The sequence below is a fragment of the Lipophrys pholis genome (genome assembly GCF_963383615.2).
Source record: "Lipophrys pholis genome assembly, chromosome: 9".
Lineage (NCBI taxonomy): Eukaryota > Metazoa > Chordata > Actinopteri > Blenniiformes > Blenniidae > Lipophrys > Lipophrys pholis.
This window is the reverse complement of record NC_137639.1, coordinates 1,183,423-1,208,162: the sequence shown is the minus strand read 5'-3', so window position 1 is coordinate 1,208,162 and position 24,740 is coordinate 1,183,423. Positions and strand designations below refer to the sequence as shown.

Below are 24,740 nucleotides of genomic sequence, written 5' to 3'. Positions count from 1 at the left end.
AACTGTCTGTTTGAAAATATAACGTTAAATTAATATTTGTTATTATTTTTGGGCGGGAGTTCAAAGGTCAGAAACAACATGGCGGCACACGGCTTATCCGCCGTTACTTCGCTAGGAACAGCCGTCTGTGGAGAATATAAGTGGATATTTTAATGCCCAGAGAGTGGAGCCCACATTAAATCAACGTGTTATGTTTGGTAACATCCCAGGGCAAAGTGCGTTTCATGGCGGCTTCACCTGTGTGCACCCTGTAAAGACTGTGCGGAGGAAGCATCGGGGAGACTCACAGAGACACGCCGAGGACGGAGCGCTGTGAGCAGCGACAGCGCCGCTGATTTCCCCGCTCCGACTTCCACCATCCTGCTGTATACCACGGTTTAGTAAAGCAGCGACCATGAACAGAAAGAAGGATAAAGGCTTCGAGAGTCCGCGACCTTTTAAATTATAAGTGTTCTCTTTATTCTCTTGTTTTCCGGTAACAGAAGCTGTACATGTTATTTACTCACTAATAGTTTTGTATTATTGGTTTCCACGACCCACCAGGTGGTGTGCATCAACAACATCAACTTCCAGAGGAAATCCGTCATTGTGAGTACATTTTATTCAAACAATCAGACCTTTTTCCTACAGAGACAACAGTCCATTCAATGAATATGTGTTTTACAGAGTTATTAACTCATCATTATAAACATTCCGTCTGGTTGCATCCTTTGTTCTTCATCTTTGCTGTGTTAATGCAAACTGTCCAGGTTTCTCGATCTGAGATGTGCTCTAAGAATGTCCGTTTATTAACTTTAGAAAATCAATTTCTCATCTTTTTGTAAAAGTTACTGATAGAAACAAACACGCTGATTTAGTTATTTTACAAATTATAGATGTTGAGTGGCTTCAGGATGTTTTTGGATATGTGAAAGGTCTGCCAAAATATAGGCTTCTAATACTACTACTACTTATTATTACTACTTATTAAGGACAAAAATGTCCAAAACACTGTAATAAAAACTATAGATTACATACATGAGGTTGAACGAGTGGTTTATTTCTGGTCACAGGTCAACACCAACAAATACTAGAAAAAGGCTGAAGCCAGTGCCTTATTTATGCCTGCTCTTTAAAGTCTATGAATAACCTTGAATAATTGTAACTCACAAACAAATAGTCAAAACAACAAAAACAATAACAAAAGTAAAAAATACATAAGGAAGATATAAAGAACATAATACCATAATATTGATATTCCCTTTCTTCATCACCAGTCTGAACTGTAACTCCTAATCAGTTTGTATTTTACAGCTTTTTTGAAAACTGTGAACTACTACGTTTAAGTTCAGCATCTCCTTAAACTGCTTCTGATCAGCAAGATTGTTATTTTGAGGATTTTAACCTGAAGTCACTATTGTTAATTATGAAAGAACAAGCTATTTCCAATGTGGCATTTGTGAACTTTTGTGACTCATGTACACTAAATACTTATTGAATAAAAACAAGCATTACTGCAGTGCATTTACAGAAAACATTATTCTAATGCTGATTATGAGAATTTGACTTATTTCACTGTAGAAAATGGCAAATTTGACAGATGTTGTCCGTTTTATGAATGTTCTCAATAACAGACTCCAGAACATTAATGATGAGGCAAATTCATTTCTATTGGCAGAAGGCAAGTCAGTGCTGAACAAAGAAAAACCCAAAACAGGGAGATTAGGAACAACATGAACAGGAGGATAAAGTGTAAAAGCTAGGTTAAGATAAAGGTACTAAAAATAATAAAATCTACTGTTCATATGGATTCCTGAGCAGATGATAGTGTTTTACGTTATGATTTAGTTGGAGTGAGTGTGTCAAGAGGAAGCTTGTTCCACAGCCGAGGAGGCAGGAAGTAAAAGCTGCTTCACCTTGTTTCTTCTGGGTCTGGGAACTTTTAGTAAATCTCTTCCAGAACCTCAGAGTTTCATATTGTTTCATATTCTACTAGTACTCTGAGATGGACTAAGGCCCGAGACCATTCAGAGCTTTCTGGAGCAGACGGAACATGTTGAAGTCCATGCTTTGCTACACAGGCAGCCAGAGCAGAGGGTGGAGCTCAAGTGTAATGTGCTCCACCCTCAGTGTGTTGGTGTAATGTGCTCCACCCTCTGTTTGTTGGTGTAATGTGCTCCACCCTCAGTGTGTTGGTGTAATGTGCTCCACCCTCTGTTTGTTGGTGTAATGTGCTCCACCCTCTGTTTGTTGGTGTAATGTGCTCCACCCTCAGTGTGTTGGTGTAATGTGCTCCACCCTCAGTGTTGGTGTAATGTGCTCCACCCTCAGTGTGTTGGTGTAATGTGCTCCACCCTCAGTCTGTTGGTCCACCGTCAGTGTGTTGGTGTAATGTCCTCCACCCTCAGTGTGTTGATGTAATGTGCTCCACCCTCAGTGTGTTGGTGTAATGTGCTCCACCCTCAGTGTGGTGGTGTAATGTGCTCCACCCTCAGTGTGGTGGTGTAATGTGCTCCACCCTCTGTTGGTGTAATGTGCTCCACCCTCAGTGTGTTGGTGTAATGTGCTCCACCCTCTGTTTGTTGGTGTAATGTGCTCCACCCTCTGTTTGTTGGTGTAATGTGCTCCACCCTCAGTGTGTTGGTGTAATGTGCTCCACCCTCAGTGTTGGTGTAATGTCCTCCACCCTCAGTGTGTTGATGTAATGTGCTCCACCCTCAGTGTGGTGGTGTAATGTGCTCCACCCTCAGTGTGGTGGTGTAATGTGCTCCACCCTCTGTTGGTGTAATGTGCTCCACCCTCAGTCTGTTGGTCCACCGTCAGTGTGTTGGTGTAATGTGCTCCACCCCCAGTGTTGGTGACGACTCTGGATGGGCTGCAGCTGTGGTCCCACCCTCTCCACCCTCTCCACCCTCTCCACCCTCTCCTGAGCCTATGAACACACTGTGACAATCATCCAGCCTCCTGGAAGTGAAAACATGAACAAGTTCCTCTGAATCTTCTTCGCTCAGGAATCCTTTAATATGTGATGCGCTTGAGATTAAAGAAGTAACGGAATATTCCAAATGGGGGAAGTATATTCAGTGTGACGCTCCAGAAGACAAAAAAAAGAACCAAGAAACAAAGTTTTCCATATTAGTTCTGTGTCGTCCTGCCGGTGGTCCAGTGTGGAGACATCAGGACAGCAGAGGTGTTTCTACCTGCTTCCTTTGTTCTGCAGAGTAATTAAAGCTGCTCTCCATTCGGAACATGGCACGCTGCACTGTTCCGCTGTGTTCTGGATATCTGCCCGTCTGTAACGGAATCCTGCGTTACACACCTGACGGTGCTACGGTCTCATCACAGCGAGCTCCATGTTGACGGAGTCTCAGCCCAAATGTCCTGGCTGTTTTGACCAGAGACCAAAATCTCAGCTGTGTGTTGAATTAGTAGATGTCCTGTCAAACAGCTTGTGTTGGACGAAGCTCTGCTGCTCCATCAGTACCAGCAGACTTTGGACTGTTTTCACTTTCTTCTTTGAAATATTTGCTGACTGTGCTTGAGTGGAGTTATGATGAGTTTCCCGCCGCTGAGCTAAAGCCTCTTGATGGCTCATGCTGACTTTTCACACTGTCCTACCTCAGTCCATCTCCAATAAGCTGGTGTCCTCAGGTTTCCTTGTTGTTCCCCTCTCACAGGGATACGTGGAGCTCACCATCTTCCCCACTGTGGTCAACCTGAACAGGATCAAGCTCAACAGCAAGCAGTGCCGCATCTACAGGGTCCGAGTCAACGAGCTGGAAGCCCCCCTCATCTACAACGACCCCACTCTGGAAGTGTGCCACCACGAGTCCAAACAGTCCGTTCACACCTTTGTCTAATTTTATACACACTGAAGAGAAAAATCATTTCAATGTAAAAAACTTCAGGTCTTTTATCAAATATTTAAAGAGTTTGAAGTTAAGAAACATCAGCTTTATATCCTACGTTACAGTTTAGTTGTCTGGTTCACAGTCAAGAACAGGCTCATATAGATTACACAAAAAAGTATGTAATGTATTGATAACTTTAGAACAATGTTTTATAATTACAAACCCATTTGAAAAATGTAATGTTTGATGAACTTATTTAGATTCACCACTTTCTGTGCCACCAGGGCCCACCAGGGGGCAGCAGCCCACACTTTCCTATACTTTATAGTCATTGTGTTTCTGCACATCAGATGTGTCACATTCATTTCATTTCAGTTCAGGGGCCACATGCAGTCCAGTGTCATCCTGAGTGGGCCGGACTGGTAAAATAGTGAGCTACTCCTTAGAAATTTGCTTTAAAGAAAAGAATCAATGTTTTCTTTGGAATGTTTCCTATTTTCTTGGTGATTTGGCCGGGTTGGCGTCTCTTGTGGGCCGGTTTTGGCCCAGGGGCCTTATGTTTGGCACCCCTGCTCTGCGTCTTACAGGTTGTTATAAAGTGATTCACAAATACAGTTTGATTATGAACCTGCTGATAAACTTGCAATAATGAATTTTCTGGATTAAAGAGACGTAGCTAGAGCAGCTTCAGATGGCCTGATGTTCAATTCTCTGTTGGCAGGAGGAACCTGAACTATTTCTCCAGTGCGTACACAGCAGCAGTGAGTGCTGTGGACCCGGACGCAGGACATGGAGAGCTGGTCATCAAAGTGCCGTCTGAGCTGTGGAAACAAGGAGATGGTGAGAAAGAGCGCTCAGAAGAGTTGTGTAATGTCAGGACAGATCTGTACCGGTGGATTCTCGTCTCGCTGTGCAGACCTCAAAGTGTTGAAGGTCTACATCGAGTTCTCTCTGGATCAGCCCAAAGGCGGGCTGCACTTCGTGGTTCCAGATGTGGAGGGCAGCATGGCCGAGAGAGGAGCCCACGTCTTCTCCTTCGGCTACCAGAACTCTTCCAGGTGAGTGATCCACCCTAAACCCCCCCCCCCCCCCCCCCCCAATGAGTCCCGGAGGGGCTCAATCCCACTTTTCCTGCCCCGTCAGGTTCTGGTTCCCCTGCGTGGACTCGTACTCGGAGCTGTGCACGTGGAAGCTTGAGTTCACCGTGGACGCCTCCATGGTGGCCGTGTCCTGCGGGGACCTGGTGGAGACCGTCTACACCCACGACATGAGGAAGAAGACGTTTCACTACATGCTGCCCATCCCCACCGCCGCCCCCAACATCTCGCTGGCCGTGGGCCCCTTCGAGATCCTGGTGGACCCCTACATGCACGAGGTCAGTCCACAATCACTTTCACTTCGGCTAGGTACAATACATATTGTACAGTACATAACATATTTAAGATTGGGTTTTTTTGTTCTATGTGTTTTTAGTCAGTCAGTTTGCTCCAGTGAACTCCCACCCCACACATTCTACATTGCAAAAAAGCCAACGTGTAAACATAGGGACCAACGTGTAGGGACGTCCCGATTACACTTTTTTGCCCCCGATACCGATCTGATTTTTTTTCAGAACATGGCTCAACACGAGGCTTCAGGGCATGTAGTACACATGCCAGGCCTGTAGGGGCGCTGTGACTCACCAAACACAATAAAAACGCAGAAGAAGACAGACCACATAGAAATTTAGAAGTAGACTTCTGCACATAAACACATAACCCACTTTATATGACTCTAGTTTTATAGGTCTATTGCCCCTCTCCGCCTGCTTCTAGCTTCTGCAGCTCCACCCGAGCTTCTAGTCCCTGATTGTTCTGGTTATTAGGTGACGTAGTGGTTATTAGGTGACGTAGCGGACCGCGTTTTTTTTTTTTTTTTTTTTTTTTTTTAGATCGGTGGGGTGATCGGCTGGATTTGCCGATCCCCGATCACTCACAAATCACTAATATCGGCCCTGATCCGATATCTACCGATCGGATCGGGACATCCCTAATATATATATATATATATATATAAAGTTTGGGGTCACTTAGAAATGTCCTTATTTTTGAAAGAAAAGCAGAGTTTTTTTCAATGAAAACTTTAAAGTAATCAGAAATACACTCTGTACATTGTTAACGTGGTAAATAACTATTCTCGCTGCAAAGGTCTGGTTGTTGGTTCAATACCTACAGAGGTGTATAGAGGCCTGTCCCTCCAGTGTTCTAATGCTCCAATGTGTTGCTCGTTGTGTCAGAAGGCTGATGGATGATTAGAAAACCCTTGAGCAATCATGTTAGCACATCTGAAAACAGTTTAGCTGCTGAGAGAAGCTCTAAACTGAGCTTCCTCTGAGCAGCTGGAGGATCTGGAGCATCACATGTGTGGGTGGATTCAGGCTCCAAATGGCCAGAAAAAGAACTTTCATGTGAAACTCGACAGTCTGTTCTGGTTCTTAGAACTGAAGGCTATTCCATCACCAGGAAAGTGAAGATTTCCTCCAGCGGTGTGTCCTAGTCCCTCCAGAGAACAGCACAAACAGGCTCTAACCAGAGCAGGAAGAGAAGTGGGAGCAGGAAGAGAAGTACATTAGAGTCTCTAGTTAGAGAAATAGACGCCTCACAGGTCCTCAACTGGCAGCTTCATTAAATAGTACCCGCTAAACGCCAGAGTCAACCTCTCCAGTGAAGAGGCCACTCCGGGATGCCGGCCTTCAGGGCAGAGTGGCAAAGAAAAAGCCAAATCTGAGACTGGATAATAAAAGAAAAGATTAATATGGACAAAGAACAGAGACATTGGACAGAGGAGGACTGGACAGAGTGTTATGGACGGAGGAATGGGAGTTTGAGGAGTTTGGATCACACAGAAGAACATTAGTGAGACGCAGAACAACTGAAAAGATGCTGGAAGAGTGTCTGACACCACCTGTCAAGCAAGGTGGGGTAAGGTGATGGTGTGGGGTTGCTGTGGTGCTGGTAAGGTGGGGTAAGGTGATGGTGTGGGGTTGCTGTGGTGCTGGTAAGGTGGGGTAAGGTGATGGTGTGGGGTTGCTGTGGTGCTGGTAAGGTGATGGTGTGGGGTTGCTGTGGTGCTGGTAAGGTGGGGTAAGGTGATGGTGTGGGGTTGCTGTGGTGCTGGTAAGGTGGGGTAAGGTGATGGTGTGGGGTTGCTGTGGTGCTGGTAAGGTGGGGTAAGGTGATGGTGTGGGGTTGCTGTGGTGCTGGTAAGGTGGGGTAAGGTGATGGTGTGGGGTTGCTGTGGTGCTGGTAAGGTGGTGTAAGGTGGGAGGTTTGTTCAGGGAAAAGGATTTTGAATAAGGAAGGCTATCCCTCCATGTTCCAGCGCCATGCCGTCCCCTGAGGACAGCGCTTGGTTGGAGCCAGTTTCATCCTCCAGCAGGACAATGAGCCAGAGCACCTCCAGAGGGTGGAGGAGTATTTAGAGGAGAAGCAGGCAGCTGGTATTCTATCTGGAATGGAGTGGCCAGCACCGTCACCACATCTAAACCCCATTGAGCTGCTGTGGGAGCAGCTTGACCGTATGGGACGCAGGAAGTGTCCGTCCAGCCAGTCCAACTTGTGGGAGGAGCTTCTAGAAGTGTCAGGTGACATTCCTCCAGATTACCTCAACAAATTAACAGCTGGAATGCCAAAGTACTGCAATACTGGGATTACTGCAGATGGAGGATTCTTTGACCAAAGCAAAGTTTGAAGGAAAAAATTATTATTTCAAATAAATATCATTACTTTTAACCTTGTCAATGTCTGGACGATAGTTTCTATTTGTTTTACAACTAGTGTGTAAATAAAAGTGTGACTTTTCATGGAAAACACAAAATTGTCTGGGAGACCCCAAACTTTTGAACGGTAGTGTAAATATATACATATATATATATATATATATATAAAGTTTAATTCAACTTTATTTATACAGCACCAAATACAACACAGTCATTTCTAGGAGCTTTTAACAAAGAAAAGAGAAAAACCCAACAAATCCACATGAGCAGCAGATTTATTTGCGACTATGGAAAGAAAAACTCCTCTAACAGGAAGAACCTTTGTAGAAACCAGAGTCAGAGGTGGAGGGGGGGGGGGGGGGGGGGTAGAGGAGAGGAAGGGATAGGATAGACAGAGAGATAGATTGAGGGGATCTGGGATCTGGTTCCACATCAGAGGAACCTGAAAGCTGAAAGCTCTGCCTCCATTCTACTTTTAGAAAAACTAGGAACCTCCAGTAAGCCAGCACTGTGAGAACCAAGAGTTCTTCTGGGGAGATCTGGGACCAGCAGTTCTTTAAGATCTGAGCAGCACCGTGACAACAGAGCAGCACCGTGACAACAGAGCAACACCGTAACTGACTACAGAGCAGCACCGTGACAACAGAGCAGCACCGTAACTGACTACAGAGCAGCACTGTGACAACAGAGCAACACCGTAACTGACTACAGAGCAGCACCGTGACAACAGAGCAGCACCGTAACTGACTACAGAGCAGCACTGTGACAACAGAGCAACACCGTAACTGACTACAGAGCAGCACCGTGACAACAGAGCAGCACCGTAACTGACTACAGAGCAGCACTGTGACAACAGAGCAACACCGTAACTGACTACAGAGCAGCACCGTGACAACAGAGCAGCACCGTAACTGACTACAGAGCAGCACTGTGACAACAGAGCAGCACTGTGACAACAGAGCAGCACCGTGACAACAGAGCAGCACCGTGACAACAGAGCAACACCGTAACTGACTACAGAGCAGCACTGTGACAACAGAGCAGCACTGTGACAACAGAGCAGCACTGTGACAACAGAGCAGCACCGTGACAACAGAGCAGCACTGTGACTACAGAGCAGCACCGTGACAACAGCAGCACCGTGACAACAGAGCAACACTGTGACAACAGAGCAGCACCGTGACAACAGAGCAACACTGTGACAACAGAGCAACACTGTGACTACAGAGCAGTACCGTGACAACAGAGCAGCACCGTGACAACAGAGCAGCACCGTGACTACAGAGCAGCACCGTGACAACAGAGCAGCACCGTGACTAGAGAGCAGCACCGTGACAACAGAGCAGCACCGTGACTACAGAGCAGCACCGTGACTACGGAGCAGCACCGTGACTACAGAGCAGCACCGTGACTACGGAGCAGCACAATACTGAGTGGAATAATATTAAGGCAGAAACTGTCACTTTAAAAAGTTCTCTGAGGCTGATTGAGAAAATAAAAGTCATTTGGTTTACTTTGTAAAGCTGAATTTAACAACCGCAGAAGTGCGTGCGTGCGCGTGCATGCTCTCTCTCGTGTGTGTGTGTGTGTGTGTGTGTGTGTGTGCGTGTGCGTGTGCGTGTGCGTGCGTGATATATATGATTGCCACTTAGTTTATGTAATAATTGTACAACTTTGTTTCTAGAACTATTAAATTCTCAAAGTGGTGGACCTGCACTCTAACAAAACCCAGACTCATGTTAGACGTTTATTAATTAATGAATTTATGTTTTTATTATTTTGCTGATCTTGGAGAGAAACAGTTTCACCAAGAGCTAAAAGGACGTTATAAAGATAGTCTTTTAATTTAAATAAAGACTCTGTGTTGAGTCGACATTAATTCTGTGGTTTTCCCCAAATGAATCTCCATTACAAGCTTCAGTCTTCAGTAGAAAAACAAGCTGATTAATCGCAATTAATTACAGAAAATTGTGCAATTAATTAGTTGGGTTTTTTTAATCAATTGACGGCAATAATATTAATTGATGATATTGGTAGTCAAACAAATGGGAATCAAAAATGAAATCATAAATAAACAAATATATAAATACAAAAGGAAAAAGATCAGTCTGTACATTAAAATTATAATCCCAAACACCCATTTTTTCTATCTGATCCAGAACCGGCTGCTAGACGGTGTAAAATTTTAAACTACTTGCTCATATGCAGACGAACTATTAACTAATGTGACTACTTTAATATACTAAAACATGAAAATCATTTCTTTAACTTTATTGCATCAACAATTAGATGATTACTCCTCGTTATCACATTTTTATGGATCTCTTCTTTTAGTTTTCGTTGACATGCAGCCTGTTCTTAGGATGAAAATCAAGAGTCATTGGTTCTTTTCCACAATCGGTCCAGCAAAATTTGAAGCTTTACTAAAGAAATACTTGAGTCAGCATTCTTTTCTTAATTCTTTAAGCCCCAAAGTAACAAACTCAATGAAAGAATTTTCTTTGATTGAATTGAGTTGTAGTTCCTCTCAGTGACCACTAGATGTCACTGAATGCCAGCAGGGAGATTGACTGTGACCGTTTTTGGGAAACTGGTCTTGGTGTGCGGTCCCTTCTCAATATCTACAACCCAAATCTCCAACTCGATTCTAGTAGATTCATCAGTCTGGTCACACCTAAAGCCCAAAGTACTTTCTTTGGTCGCTTCTCATTTCAGTTTTCTGCTGTACGACTGGAATCATCTGCCACAGACCTTCAAACTTTCTTTATTCCACAACCATCAAACAACAGTAACTGGAGGATCACTGCACTTACTCTTTTATCGATTTATTTCTCAATATAAATCACTGTGAAGACTGTAAATACTACTTTGAAGATTGCTTGACACTGTTTTCTAGTATACATATGATGTATAGATGTGTTTCTGTGTCTCACTCCCCGCTGCCTCGTGGCCAGCTCAGCATTGTAAATGAGAACTGCTTCTCTGTCGACCCAGCTGGTAAAGGGAAGTTGAACTGACTGACTGAATGTTGTGGTGATTCCCTCTCAGGTGACTCACTTCTGCCTGCCTCAGCTGCTCCCGCTGCTCAAACACTCCATGTCCTACCTGCACGAGATCTTCGAGTTCTACGAGGAGATCCTGACGTGCCGCTACCCGTACGCCTGCTTCAAGACCGTCTTTGTGGACGAGGCCTACGTGCAGGTTTCCACCTATGCCTCCATGAGCATCTTCAGGTAGGCGGCGGGGTTCCGGGCTCGGTGGCGTCTGTCGGGTGAAGCCGGGACTCAGATGAGGTTTCCTTCTCGTCTTCTAGCACCAACCTGCTGCACAGCGCTCTGATCATCGACCAGACGCCGCAGACCCGCCGCTGTCTGGCTCAGGCTCTGGCTCAGCAGTTCTTCGGATGTTTCATCTCTAGGATGTCCTGGTGAGGGAAGCTGATGCTTTGATTTTCACTTGGAAATGCTCACAACATAAGTCACACTATTTGTAGTTTGACCATCTGTTGATGGGTTTCACTTATATAGTCCCCACAGCACACACACATTCACACACACATTCACACACACATTCACACACACATTCACACACCAATGGAGCACACCAATCAGTATCTGGCTCAAGACAGTGGAGATGGGAATTGAACCGGCAACCTTCCGATTGGGAGACGACCGCTCTGCCAACCGAACAGATGTCTGTTACCACTGATCTGTTCAGTAGGTCCAGTGTAACATTTGTACAAGTTACTATACCGTGTATCTATGTAGTCATAACAGACAGTATTTATCCTTTACCGTTTATTTTACTAGGTCCGTAGATCAAGGTAAATCATCCATTCATGCCAGTCTTTAGTGAACTTGTCTGTACAAAGGCTCAGTATTTCTGCCTCGGTTCTGATCCTTCTTTAGTTAGTCATCTCCTTGTTATATTTTTCTTAGTGGCTGCCAACATTATTTTATTTGAATCAGATATTTATCAGTGACTTTAATCGTGGATGGGATGTTGCATCATTCATCTTCATTAGGGATGGGTCCGATCCAGTGTCAGTATCGGTATCGGGTTCCGATATCAACGTAATTCACGGATCAAAAATTTCTGATCCAACCTGCAGAGGTTCCTGATCCATGGTCCTGGTCTGATCCATGGTCCTGGTCTGATCCATGATCCTGGTCTGCTTCATGGTGCTGAAATGATCCCCAGTGTTTCCCTGCTGCTGCTCTGCTCGCTGGCTGCAAACTGTGGACTGGATTTCCTGAAGGGAGGCGGGTCTCAATGAGACCAGGAGGAATGAGTCAGGAAGTCTATTCCACAGTTTGCAGCCAGCGAGCAGGCTAGGGAAGTAGCACTGTGCTAGCCAACTTTTCATGGCAACATGTTGCTGTTTGGACAGATTTTACACTCCGTTTTCTTTTCTTTTCTTTTTTTTTTTTCTTTCTTTTCTTTTTTGCACTCCGGTTTCCAAGAGGTGTAAAAAAAACCCAGCCAAGACGGGGTGCGCTCGCTCCCGCGCTCCGACCTGAGATCCGCAACTGAACAAGCGCTTCATACTCGACCTTATTTACCAACAACATTCCTGGACACAACTTCAAAATAAATGTCAAAATGTATTTTCAAAACAATCTTCTCCCAACCGAGCTTGTATTTTGAAAAGAATACTGGATGCGTTTGCGTCCATGTGAGAGTGCGCACGTAACTGACTCAAATGACCCGTGGAAACTGCGTAAAAAGAAATGGAGTGCATCACTAATGGAGCAGCAAAGAGCAAGAGTCTGGTGAAAGAGAGGAATAACAGAGAGAGAGAGAGAGAGAGAGAGAGAGAGAGAAGGGAAACAGTGACGGCTGCTACGTCCACATCTCTTTTTATTTGGGAGAGTATCGAAATACATGGTGGTATCGGTATCGATACCAAAATGTTGGTATCGTGACAACACTAATACATGTATACATTCCTATATTTCATACTTTCCTGTAGAGAGGAGTTTATTACAGCCTCATATAAAATCAACAATAATGATGATAATAATATTAAAGCAGACAGAGCTCTATTGGCAGACATCCAAATTCAGGTATCAGGATCGGATCAGAAGTGAATAGCTGTGGATCGGTGCCTCCCTTATCCCGAGTCCAAAACTCCTAAGAAAGAAAAAAAAAATCTATATTTTCTTTGAAAGTTTTACAATTTCCTTGTTGGTTTGGCGGCTGGATTGGAGCCTCCTGGAGACCGGTTTTGGCCCATGAGCCTTGTGTTTGACACCCCTGATCTGGTGGGCCCGGTTTGGCGTGCTGACCATGTTTGACACCATTACTGGATGTGGTGAAACACAAAGCGGGAGTTATCTAGTTTATTCATGTTCATGAGAGTTTGATGGGAAGTCGTGTTTATTTCAGCTCCGAGCAAAAGTCGAGAAAAGTGAAAAAAAAGTGCAGATTGTGTGTGATTCAGAGTGAAAAGCACTTTCAGCCGTCCTCCACGCTGCCTCCTCATCTGTTTTAAGAAACGTGGCAACATTTGGGCCATCATCATTTGATGACAGATTGACAACAGATCGCAGCTCCTGTCGGTGGATTGGAGGTGGTGGACGAGCTGATGGATGACTGCCAGACTCGTTTCTGTCAAATCTCATAATGAAGCTTTTTCTGCACCATAGAGGAGAAAATATCATGATCTGCAGATCTTCACTGTGTGTGGGCTTTGGCAGTGGAAATTATGTTTTTAAGTTTGTGCGTGCGTGCGTGTGTGTGGTCAGATCTCTCTGACTCCTCCTGAACATACCATGGTTCTGTGTGGCGTGGTGCTGTGTGGTGTGGTACTGCGTGGCGTGGTGCTGTGTGGTGCTGTGTGGCGTGGCACTGTGTGGCGTGGCACTGTGTGGTGCTGTGTGGCGCTGCGTGGAGTGGCGCTGTGTGCTGCTGTGTGGCGTGGCGTGGTGCTGTGTGGTGCTGCGTGTCGCTGTGTGGTGCTGCGTGGCGCTGTGTGGTGCTACGTGGCGTGGCGCTGTGTGGTGCTGCGTGTCGCTGTGTGGTGCTACGTGGCGTGGCGCTGTGTGCTGCTGTGTGGCGTGGCACTGCGTGGTGCTGTGTGGCGCTGCATGGTGCTGTGTGGTGCTGTGTGGCGTGGTGTGGTGCTGTGTGGTGCTGTGTGGCGTGGTGTGGTGCTGTGTGGTGCTGCGTGGCGCTGCGTGGTGCTGCCTAGCACTGTGTGGTGCTGCGTGGCGCTGCGTGGTACAGTGTGGTGTGGCGTGGTGTGGTGCTGCGTGGCACTGTGTGGTGCTGTGTGGCGCTGCGTGGTACAGTGTGGTGCAGTGTGGTGCTGCGTGGCACTGTGTGGTGCTGTGTGGCGCTGCGTGGTACAGTGTGGTGCTGCGTGGCGTGGTGTGGTGCTGCGTGGTGCTGCGTGGCACTGTGTGGCGCTGCGTGGTACAGTGTGGTACAGTGTGGCACTGCGTGGTACAGTGTGGTGCTGTGTGTCACTGTGTGGTGCTGCGTGGTACAGTGTGGCGCTGCGTGGTACAGTGTGGTGCTGTGTGTCACTGCGTGGTACAGTGTGGTGCTGTGTGTCACTGTGTGGTGCTGCGTGGTATGTGTGGCGTGGCGCTGTGTGGTATGTGTGGCGTGGCGTGGCGCTGTGTGGTATGTGTGGCGTGGCGCTGTGTGGTATGTGTGGCGTGGCGTGGCGCTGTGTGGTATGTGTGGCGTGGCGCTGTGTGGTATGTGTGGCGTGGCGTGGCGCTGTGTGGCGTGGCGCTGCCTGCCCGCAGTTAGTCGGAGGAGGCTAACTGGAGCCACTAATTGAAACCAGGCCACGCTCAGTCACACATGAAAGAAAAAACATGCTGCTTTAGTCCCTTTGAATTCACTAAGTTGGATTTGAGCCTCAAAAACAACAAAGACTTGCTTCCAGTCTGGTGCTCTGTAGTTCTGCACATGCTCAGTAGCTGGACAATGAGAACTATGTTTGCCTCCGGAGTGTCATGACTCCCAGTCCATACTCTCCCGGGAGCTTTAAATCCTGAAACTGTGTACTTTTTGTCAGTTTTAATGTAAATAAATGGCACATAATGGTGCTTTGTTTTTAAACTTTTATGACTTTCGAACGCCTCTTAAACATGTCTCCAGGTTTTAATTTCTGAGATTTACTAAAGTTTTGCACTATATGAAAAGTAGTTTAAATCTTAACTGTATTGTATTATTTTTATTAATGACTGACTTTTAAAGCAGAGAGAATCCTCCAAGAGTGAATACAGTAATTCAAAGAGTGCTGGATAATTATTATTTCTGTACTTTACATCATCTCTCAGACTGAATTGAATACACTCTCAGGCCACATATTTGACATCTGCCTTAAACCACCAATTCTGAAACGATTCAACGTTGGCACAAAGGAGACCAGAACTTGGCAGAAGTTGTTTCCATAACGTGGGCTGAGCAGATACCCGGGTGAAGCCTCACTGGATCCAGCTCACCATGCAGTGGTGAAACCACCAACGTCGAATCTACGTATTGTCTCCTTTAACAGGCCAATAAATCCAGGCTCATAGATTTATCAGAGCAGACTGCGCCAAGCCCAGTTCCATCCAAGGATTTCCACAAGACCAAAACTCACAACAACAAAGTGATGAATGAACCCGGCCCGGAGATGCATTGGCCTGGGAGGCCTGGGAGGCCTGGGAGGCCTGGGAGGCCTGGGAGGCCTGGGAGGCCTGGGAGGTTCAGCAGGGCTGCACACAGCAAAAGCAGATGGAAGGCTAAAGGGGAAATCATCACTTTTACTTTATCAACCACACCTGGTGTCAAACCAGATCATTGTCTCATCGTCTCAGGACTCTGGATGGAACGGAGTGGGAGACCTTAGAGTTGTAGAGAGAAAAGCATCCCTTCCTCCTTCAGACAGCACTTTGATACGGTTTGGGAGGCAGAAACTCCCTTTAAGGAGGAAACCGCTAATAGAAGCTGACTCAGAGGTGGGTGGTCATCTGCCTCGCCTTGTTGGAGAGAGAACTTTTCAACTTCTCAAAGCTGCAGAAACGGTCACATATTGAGGCACATTTCATAGTCGTTTCCACAGTTGATGTCATCAAGAAGTAGAAGTTCATCACAGGTTCTGGAAAAAGTTCTTAAAAGGTTTCTTTTTGTTCCAACGCAGAACTCAAGAAATCTAATCAATCAGAGCATTTTAGGGCCAGAGTCACACACCTCGACTTCCACGTTCGGGCTCATTTAGATGAAGGTTGACTGGAACGTTGGAGGTCCGGTAAATATCTCAAGTTTTCTTGTTCTTCCAGACCAAGTACAAGAGCAAATCATTATCTTCTGGACTGTAAGTGTCACTGCTGTAAAAAGGCTGAGATGTACTACTATGTCTTAAAGCGCTGTCCACAATGGACAGTGTGTAGTCTCTACGCGGTCCGTTCACCATGGAAGTTCTGCGTCGAGTTTGTATGAGCCGTGAAGTAGTTCACTGCCATAACGCTAGGGGGCGTTGAAGGATCGGTTGAAACCGCATTAAACTCATTGGTAGTGTTTATTCTTATTGAGCAATTTGAAGATTGACAGTGATGCTGTGAGTTTTAGCTTTGGGTGAAGCCAGCAGACTAGCAGCGAGCTACAAGCTAGCTTCTTGCACGTCATCCAGATTATCGCAGGTGTGCAGATTATTCTACCCTGATCCTGGACGGTGTGTTCTCCTCACTCTTCAATTTAACAGCTTCTCCAATGAAGTGCAAAATTAGTACACCATAATCTGGATGGCGGGAGTTCTTAACATGCCCCATGGTGTAGCAGAACAGACCACTCACAGCCCTGGTTGTCTCATGACATCATAGATCGGACCAATCACAGCTCTCGTGGACTGATCCCCCCTGCATTCTGTCACTTCGATGTGTGTGAGGTTACGCAAAATCTCTGTGGAGGGGGTTTCTCGACAATGCCTCGTCTTTACGTATATGTAACGTAGGTACTATAAATTGGGTTTTAGAATGATTTATTTTCCCATGTCCAGATGTAAGTGTTTATTATCGTGGTCCAGCAGCCGCTGTTCCAGAACCTTCTGTGAATTTGGTCCTCAGCTTTTAACCAATGATTACCCTTCTTTGTTTTCTTTCCTGCTCTGTCAGGCAAGTACAGTCCTAGAGGAGGTTACTCTGTGGTACTGTAGCAGCTTTGTCTTGTAATAGTGACATCTAGTGGTCACAGAGGGTATATACTGATATATGTATCGATATGTACAGCTCATGAACTTTGAATGGGTTGTAAAAAGACCATAAACCTTGAATGTATTTGACTTGTCTGGAGGTTGTGAGCTGTGTTGCTCTGTGTGCAGGGCTGATGAGTGGGTCTTAAAAGGAATCTCAGGCTACATCTACGGACTCTACCTGAAGAAGACATTTGGAGTCAATGAGTACCGACACTGGATCAAGGAGGTATCTGTTAACCTGGTGACAAATCTTCCCGGCTTTCCCTCACACGCTGATCTTTGACATCTGAAACAGCTGCCTAACTCTTACCTCGCACCCTGAAGGTTTTCCTCTACGTTGTCATCTAAAGATGTTCCAGATACAAACTGTTTCTCTCCAGTGTCTCATCTGTAACACTTGCTCAGTGTCTTTCTCTGGGCTTGTATTAACTTATTTACTCCCTGACAAGCTCATTTCAAAGATCAACTCACAGTTAATAAAGTGACTGATCCTGACCCCAAAGACCGCATCACACTTTAACTGGAACACGGCACTGCAGTGCGGGGAGTCTTATGACGTAGATAACTCATGTGATATGTGCTTTTTCAGTCTGTTACAATTACAGATACATGACATTACAAATTTATTGATATCAACATGAACAAAATTATTCCTGTGGTGGTCACAGGGCGGAAGTGAAGATTGAATGAGTCAAAGCAACATATCTAACAAATTCCTCCACTTGTGAAACACGTGAGAAGCACAGAAACAGAAAACTGTTGTGTTTTGGGTGTGATATGACAGCAGTGCTCGGAGCCACTGAAAACACATCTTTTTAATTACCTGTGGAAATGGACATATTGATCTCTGCTGCATGTGTGTGTGGTTTCATTGAACAACAACCCCAACAGCACCCACTAGTGGCCCTACATGCTAACTACATCATTTTCAGTGTCTCTGCCATTTCTGTGTAAACAAGCATGGTTTTCAAAACGTTGCCTTGCAAACGCCAAACTATTCCGAAACAAAAATGCTAAATTGATGCATTTTCACTTGAAAGGTTGACCTGTAATCAGGGGCTGAAGAAGTTTGTTTTCTGCAAATAAAATGTACTTCCTATTTTGGCCACTTCTTCAGACGACATCGTTGTATTGTTCGCCAGTGTGTTTGCGCAACTGGCTAACAAGCAACAATAAATAAATACATGCAGTGTTTTTAGTATTCAATACCATGAATGCATTTCAGTTTACAGCCATGCTACAACTTCATAGCTGACAACATTGATTGTTCCGAGCTGTTTTAATGTTGCTGAAAAAAGACAAAACTCATTTTTTGCTTCTTTTATGATAACAAACAAGAATTGTTGAGTATGTACATTGTTTGAAACCAAACATTTCAAGTAACAAATGAACATTTGAAAACACTTTTTCATCATATTTTGACTTTAGGTTAACAATTCCATTCATCCAGATACTTAATAACTAAAATGATGAGTAGTCCCAGCATTGACGTTTGTTAATAAAATATAGTTCAGAATATAATATAATATGTAGAGTCAAACACATTGAAAAACACCTGAAAGTATAATGATTACAGCGTTTCATCAGAAGCAAGTTAACCAGCAAGGCATTGCTGGAAAGGGCTTGTAGTACCATGTTGTGCCACAAGAGGGTGTAGTGAGTCACTTCAGTATCTCCTTTCATTCAGTCTTTGAACAGAAGAGACCAAAGCCGGGATAAACTGGAAATTTGATGAGTTTGTAGCAGCATGTAACAGCAAATTACTGAAATTTGAACTGACATAGACACTACTGACATCCAGTGCACAAAAGTGGTATTACACAAATCTTATGTAGTATACATTTATGCTCCAGAATATTCTAAGGGCCGTAATTAATTAATATAAACAAACCCTCAAAATGATGGGCAAAACACAAGTAAAGCAGAAGTTGGTATGAAACCGAAGGCTATCGGGATTATCTCATCTGCTTGTTTTACAGGAACTGGACAAGATTGTGGATTACGAGCTGAAAATGGGAGGCGTCCTCCTACACCCCACATTCATCGGAGGCAAAGAGAAAGACAAGTAACACTCCACTCAAGACTTACTTTTCACACCGGGGAGTGTTAGCTCTCGTTAACAGAAGTTTTTCTCCTCAGTCCGACACCACACCTTCACTTCTCCATCAAGCACCCTCACACCCTGTCCTGGGAGTACTACAAGATGTTCCAGTGTAAAGCCCACCTGGTGATGAGGCTGATCGAGAACCGCATCAGCATGGAGTTCATGCTGCAGGTCGGACGCCACCACCATTTGCTCCTCCTCTCTTCGTCTCTTAGTGGTTGAATTTGAAAGTTTCTTGTTTGTACTGCAGGTCTTTAACAAGCTACTAAGCCTGGCCAGCACAGCCTCGTCTCAGAAGTACCAGAGTCACATGTGGAGCCAGATGCTTCTGTCCACCCACGCCTTCCTCAAGTCCATCTCCAACGTCTCGGGCAAAGACATCGGACCTCTCATCAAGCAGTGGGTGTATCCTTCACCTGTGCGTCATCCAGAACCAACAGATCAGCCGAGGACCAGAACAGGCTTCACCAATCCACCCAATGGATGAATGAGAAATCAAAGTCTAATGTTTATTTTATTACTGATTTATTCACTGTGTTTGTAAGAGTAGTGCTCATAAAAGTTAGTGCTCTTATTGCTAGCATAGCACATGGTCCGGAGGAAGGCTTAGGACATGGCCGAACCAGCGGGTGCGCCGTTGCACAGCCAGGTGGGATGCTCTGGGCGTGCAGGCTCTAAGCACTTTGTTGGAAACTCGCTGAGGTCACCTGATGTTGTCGATGGTTCTGAGAGCCCTGCTATCAAAGCCATGGATTCTGGCCGCCAGAGTCTTGTTTAAGGGCCAAGTCTCCGAGCCGTAAAGCAGGATGGAGAGGACTGCAGAGTTGTAAATCTGGAGCTTCGTCTTGCTTGAGACGGTCTGGTGCCGCCAGAGTGGTTTCCAGAGAGACTGCAGAGCTGATGCAGCCAGGGCTCTTCTGTGGATAATCTCTGGTTTTAGTCCCCGTTGTCTGTCACTATGGACCCCAGATACACAAAGTTCTTGACATGTTGTTACCGAGCCATAGAGGAGGTGGATCCGGTCCATCACCGACATACAGTACATGAACTTGGTTTTGGTCCAGCTCACTTGGAGGCCGAGCTTCTCTGCCTCTTCACTGTATATACCCAGAGCGTCTCTCAGCTGACTGGATGTGCTGAGCAGAATGGTGTCGTCAGCGTACTCCAGGTCAGTCAGGTGGGAGCTGCCGAAGGACACTCCGGGGACCCGCTCACAGACCCTGAACGTCAGATGGTCAATGATGCAGTTGAAGAGGTCGGGAGCAGCCACGCAGCCCTGGCGACGCCGCTGGAGAGCTCTGCCGTTAATGCGGACACAGCTCTGGGCATTGCTGTAAAGCAGCTTGAACAGGGCAACGATCTTAGATGGTGCAACAAGGGGCTGCAGCATTAGCGGCTGTTAGGATGGTGGGATCAGCCGAGGTGGCACCGTGCTGCAGAAGGAGGCTGAAGTGCTCTTTCCAGCTTTCTAGGCAGTTTGCTTCAGTGGGAAACCCACAAGACATTTACATCTGCTCAGATTCATAATTACTCATCGACAAAAAATAGTCCCTATCCTGCAAGTCAAGGCGTGTTCATATTTCCCCGTTTGATCTGGATCAGAATCTCTTCAGGGAGTTTCTGGGTAAGATGGCATGCTAACTACATTGCTTTCAGCGTTTATACCCTTTCCACGTAAATGGGCATTGTTTTCATAATATTGATGTGTAAACACAAAACAACAATGCATGTCACGGAAACGGGACCTAAAACTGAAGTCCTTTGGTAGGTTTGCTCAAGGGAATAAGGAAAGAATATTAAAAAGAAAGAAGAGCAAATAGAAGACATGTTCTAAAACATTTTCAGATTGAATGTGTAAAAAAAACATTAAATTGTAGTTTTTATTGAACCTTTAAACATTTCTGGTTTTCTATAAAGATTGAAATGTTAATGTGTTTGCATTGAAACGGGTGAACATTTAGAGTTGGAGTGCTTGATAGATTTTTGATGACGTTCTTTACTGAAGCGGCTCCCTCCAGGTCTATTAGGGGTCAACTAACATGTCTTAGACATCTACACGTTGCTGTCGATGTTTTTCATTATCGTGCCAATCGTAAGTTCCTACAGCACATTTCCTTGCATTTGTTGCCAATTTTTAAACTAAATAAGCCTGTTTAAAAGAGTTTCTGTAACTTTCTGACCTGATCTGCATGTTTTTAGTCTTAACTGCATGTCCAGAGACCAGAGCAGTGTGGTGAAGTTCTTTGGTAGTTTTGCCTTCAATAGGAAGAGGAACGTTCTGGAGCTGGAGATCCGTCAGGACTACACATCATCAGGAACTCAGAAATATGTGGTCAGTAAACGGCTGCAGAGCAGAATCCACAACAACCCTCCCCTCAGACACGGTTCTCCAGTGGGTGGAGCTTTGCTCCGCTCCGAGGGGTTCTCGCCGCCGCCTCGTGCTCTTCTGAGTGAAATGACGGTGTGACTCTCCTGACAGGGTCCCATCAAGGTGACGGTGCAGGAGCTGGACGGCTCCTTTAACCACACGCTGCAGATCGAGGAGAACAGCCTCAAACACGACATCCCCTGTCATTCCAAGAGCAGAAGGTACGCAAACACTAGAACACTAAACGTGTTTCCCAAACTCTGGTTCGTGGCCCTCTTGTTGAAAACTTCACCTCTAATGGTGAAAGTAACAACATGGTGTCACTCTACTTTGATCATATGAGCCTGCAGCTCAATCTGTCAATCTTCTTAAAACATGAGGGGTTTTTTACTATCTCACCCACACACACACACACACACACACACACACACACACACACACACACACACACACACACACACACACACACACACACACACCTCTGTGGAACCACCTGAAGAACTGTGAGTAGCACACTTCATCACAATATCTATCTGTCCAGGTCTGAAATACCTCAAAAAATCTTCAGACCACCTTTTAACCACACATAACTTATTTACTTATTTCATTTCTCACTCACTCACTCACTCACTCACTCACTCACTCACTCAATAACTCACTCACTCAATGACTCAATGACTCAATAACTCACTCACTCACTCACTCACTCACTCAATGACTCACTCAATAACTCACTCACTGACTCAATAACTCACTCACTCACTCACTCACTCACTCACTCAATGAATCACTCAATAACTCACTCACTGACTCAATAACTCACTCACTCAATGACTCACTCAATATCTCACTCACTGACTCAATAACTCACTCACTGACTCAATAACTCACTCACTCAATGACTCACTCAATATCTCACTCACTGACTCAATAACTCACTCACTGACTCAATAACTCACTCACTGACTCAATAACTCACTCACTCACTCAATAACTCACTCACTCACTCACTCACTCAATGAATCACTCAATAACTCACTCACTGACTCACTCACTCAATGACTCACTCATTTGCCTGTTTATTTAATTATTTACTCAGTTTTTCATTTACTTATCTACTTCCTTACTTACTCATGTATTTACTTATTTACTTATATACAGGTACATCTAAAAAAATAGAAAATCATGAAAATGTTCAATATTTTCTGTCACTCATTTCAGAAAGTAAAACCCATATATGATCTATGCTCATGACACACAGTGAAATATTTAAGCCTTTATTTCTTGAAATGTTGATGATTTTGTCTTACAGAGAGTGAAAACCCAAAATTTAGTGTCTCAGAAAATTAGAAATATAAAACATTTTCATGATATTCAAATTTTTTGAGATGAACCTGTAATTACTTGGTCATTCATTCATTCATTCACTGTAGAGGCAGAGAAAGATGAGATGGACAGGGAGGACACTCACCTTTCTTTATTGCCTCCAGCAGCAGAACAGTTCACCTGTGCATCGCCACACTTCCTCTTTTAACCCTTCAGCTGTCACCAACACACCCACAGGTGCACACCACATTACCAACTAATTTATTTACTTTCATATATATTTACTTGCTTATTTCCTTATTTATTTATATACTTGCTTATTTATTTACTTAACTATTTGTTGATTTACCTACGTATTTACTTAAAGGGCTGAAGACTTTGTGCACTGTTAAAAACCCGGCTTGGAAAACATCTCAGCTGAAGAGGCTAAATTAAATCAAGTCAATTTTATTTTATTTGATTGAATAGTTACAATTACAACAAAGTCATTTCAAGGCACTTTTCCATCCATCCATCCATCCATCCATCCATCCATCCATCCATCCATCCATCCATCCATCCATCTTCTCCAGGTTATCAGTTGTCAGGTGGTGGTGGTGTCAGTCTGAGCACCGTCACCCAGATCACATTGCACCATTAAGAACCTTCCTGCAGGTGGAGAGCCCACAGGAAGGTGGAGAGCCCACAGGAAGGTGGAGAGCCCACAAGAAGGTGGAGAGCCCACAGGAAGGTGGAGAGCCCACAGGAAGGTGGAGAGCCCACAGGAAGGTGGAGAGCCCACAAGAAGGTGGAGAGCCCACAAGAAGGTGGCGCCCGGCATGGGACATGAACCCTCTACCTTGAGACTGAGAGTCTCATGCTCTACCTACTGAGCTGGACGGGGGACATGAACCCTCTACCTTGAGACTGAGAGTCTCATGCTCTACCTACTGAGCTGGACGGGGGACATGAACCCTCTACCTTGAGACTGAGAGTCTCGTGCTCTACCTACTGAGCTGGACGGGGGACATGAACCCTCTACCTTGAGACTGAGAGTCTCGTGCTCTACCTACTGAGCTGGACGGGGGACTTCAAGGCACTTTTACAGAGAAAAAAACAACAATTCTTTAGGATGGAAATAGAAAATATATCCAGCATCTTAACTTAGTGTTTTCTTATATTTGATAAAGAAAAGTGTCTTCGTGTTTGTTTTTGTACAGGAACAAGAAGAAGAAGATCCCTCTGATGAACGGAGAGGAGGTGGACATGGATCTATCAGCCATGGAGTAAGACGACTCATCTTAAACTGGGATCTTTTTCTTCCACCTGACTGGAATTCCTACTGGAAGGGTTGAGTCTTTCCACGAAAATGTTCCCATAAATCCATAATAATTCAGTCGTATCCCCTCCCTCCCTCCCTCCCTCCCTCCCTCCCGCGCAGCGCTGACTCTCCTCTCCTGTGGATCCGGATCGACCCGGACATGTCCATTCTGAGAAAGGTTGAGTTTGAGCAGGCCGACTTCATGTGGCAGTACCAGCTGAGGTACGAGAGGGACGTCGTAGCCCAGGTGAGCTCATCATGTACGGTCTAATCTGCTCTGACAGAAACCAAACCTTCATCGGGATCAGGATGTTTTAGAACATCAGCCCAATACGAGTGTTTCAGGTGCGTCTGAAGGTCTTTTGATGCTCAATGCTCAAAGCTTTTGTCCGTCTTTAATTGGTTTGTTTCTAGGGAGCTTATGGAGGCGTAGCAAACAGTAATACCACCAATGACCTGTAGGGGCAGTGTTGAGCCTCATAAGTTAAGACTTCTTAGAAATACTTTGTCTGCTGTTTACACAACGTTTTCAAGTGAAAATGCAACTTTTGTTGTGTTCCAGGTGTATGTTTACTCAACAATGGTGCTCACAGCCACAGAAAACGCAACTTTTTGAAAACATTCTGTCTCCTTGGAAATGGGGGAAAACACAACTTTTCTGAAACGCCCATACTTGTCCTGAGCACCACGGCCGTTGTAAATAGTTGTTCTGCACATGCTCAGTAGAGACAATCAGAACGTTTCCTCCGTGGTGTCATGACTCCCAGTTTATATTCTCCTGGACTTGGTACTTTTATTTTGACAGTCACCGTAATAACAATCCAAATTGGTACTTTTATTTTGACAGTCACCATAATAACAA

The 24,740-nt window shown here is 45.0% G+C and overlaps 1 protein-coding gene across 1 annotated transcript in view; it reads left to right on the top strand.

Moving 5' to 3' along the window:
- The first annotated feature begins 245 nt into the window (after positions 1-245).
- Positions 246-24,740, top strand: part of taf2 (TAF2 RNA polymerase II, TATA box binding protein (TBP)-associated factor) — a 45,314-nt gene continuing 20,819 nt past the window's right edge. The window contains exons 1-16 of the mRNA XM_080472432.1: positions 246-441; positions 483-588; positions 3,657-3,817; positions 4,552-4,670; positions 4,747-4,888; positions 4,974-5,205; positions 10,636-10,820; positions 10,901-11,014; positions 16,907-17,006; positions 18,760-18,845; positions 18,920-19,055; positions 19,135-19,289; positions 21,102-21,216; positions 21,364-21,473; positions 23,778-23,843; positions 23,999-24,125. Of these exons, the coding sequence (XP_080328558.1) occupies positions 395-441; positions 483-588; positions 3,657-3,817; positions 4,552-4,670; positions 4,747-4,888; positions 4,974-5,205; positions 10,636-10,820; positions 10,901-11,014; positions 16,907-17,006; positions 18,760-18,845; positions 18,920-19,055; positions 19,135-19,289; positions 21,102-21,216; positions 21,364-21,473; positions 23,778-23,843; positions 23,999-24,125 (2,001 nt within the window). The 5' untranslated portion in view covers positions 246-394. The remainder of the gene's footprint in view (positions 442-482; positions 589-3,656; positions 3,818-4,551; positions 4,671-4,746; positions 4,889-4,973; positions 5,206-10,635; positions 10,821-10,900; positions 11,015-16,906; positions 17,007-18,759; positions 18,846-18,919; positions 19,056-19,134; positions 19,290-21,101; positions 21,217-21,363; positions 21,474-23,777; positions 23,844-23,998; positions 24,126-24,740) is intronic.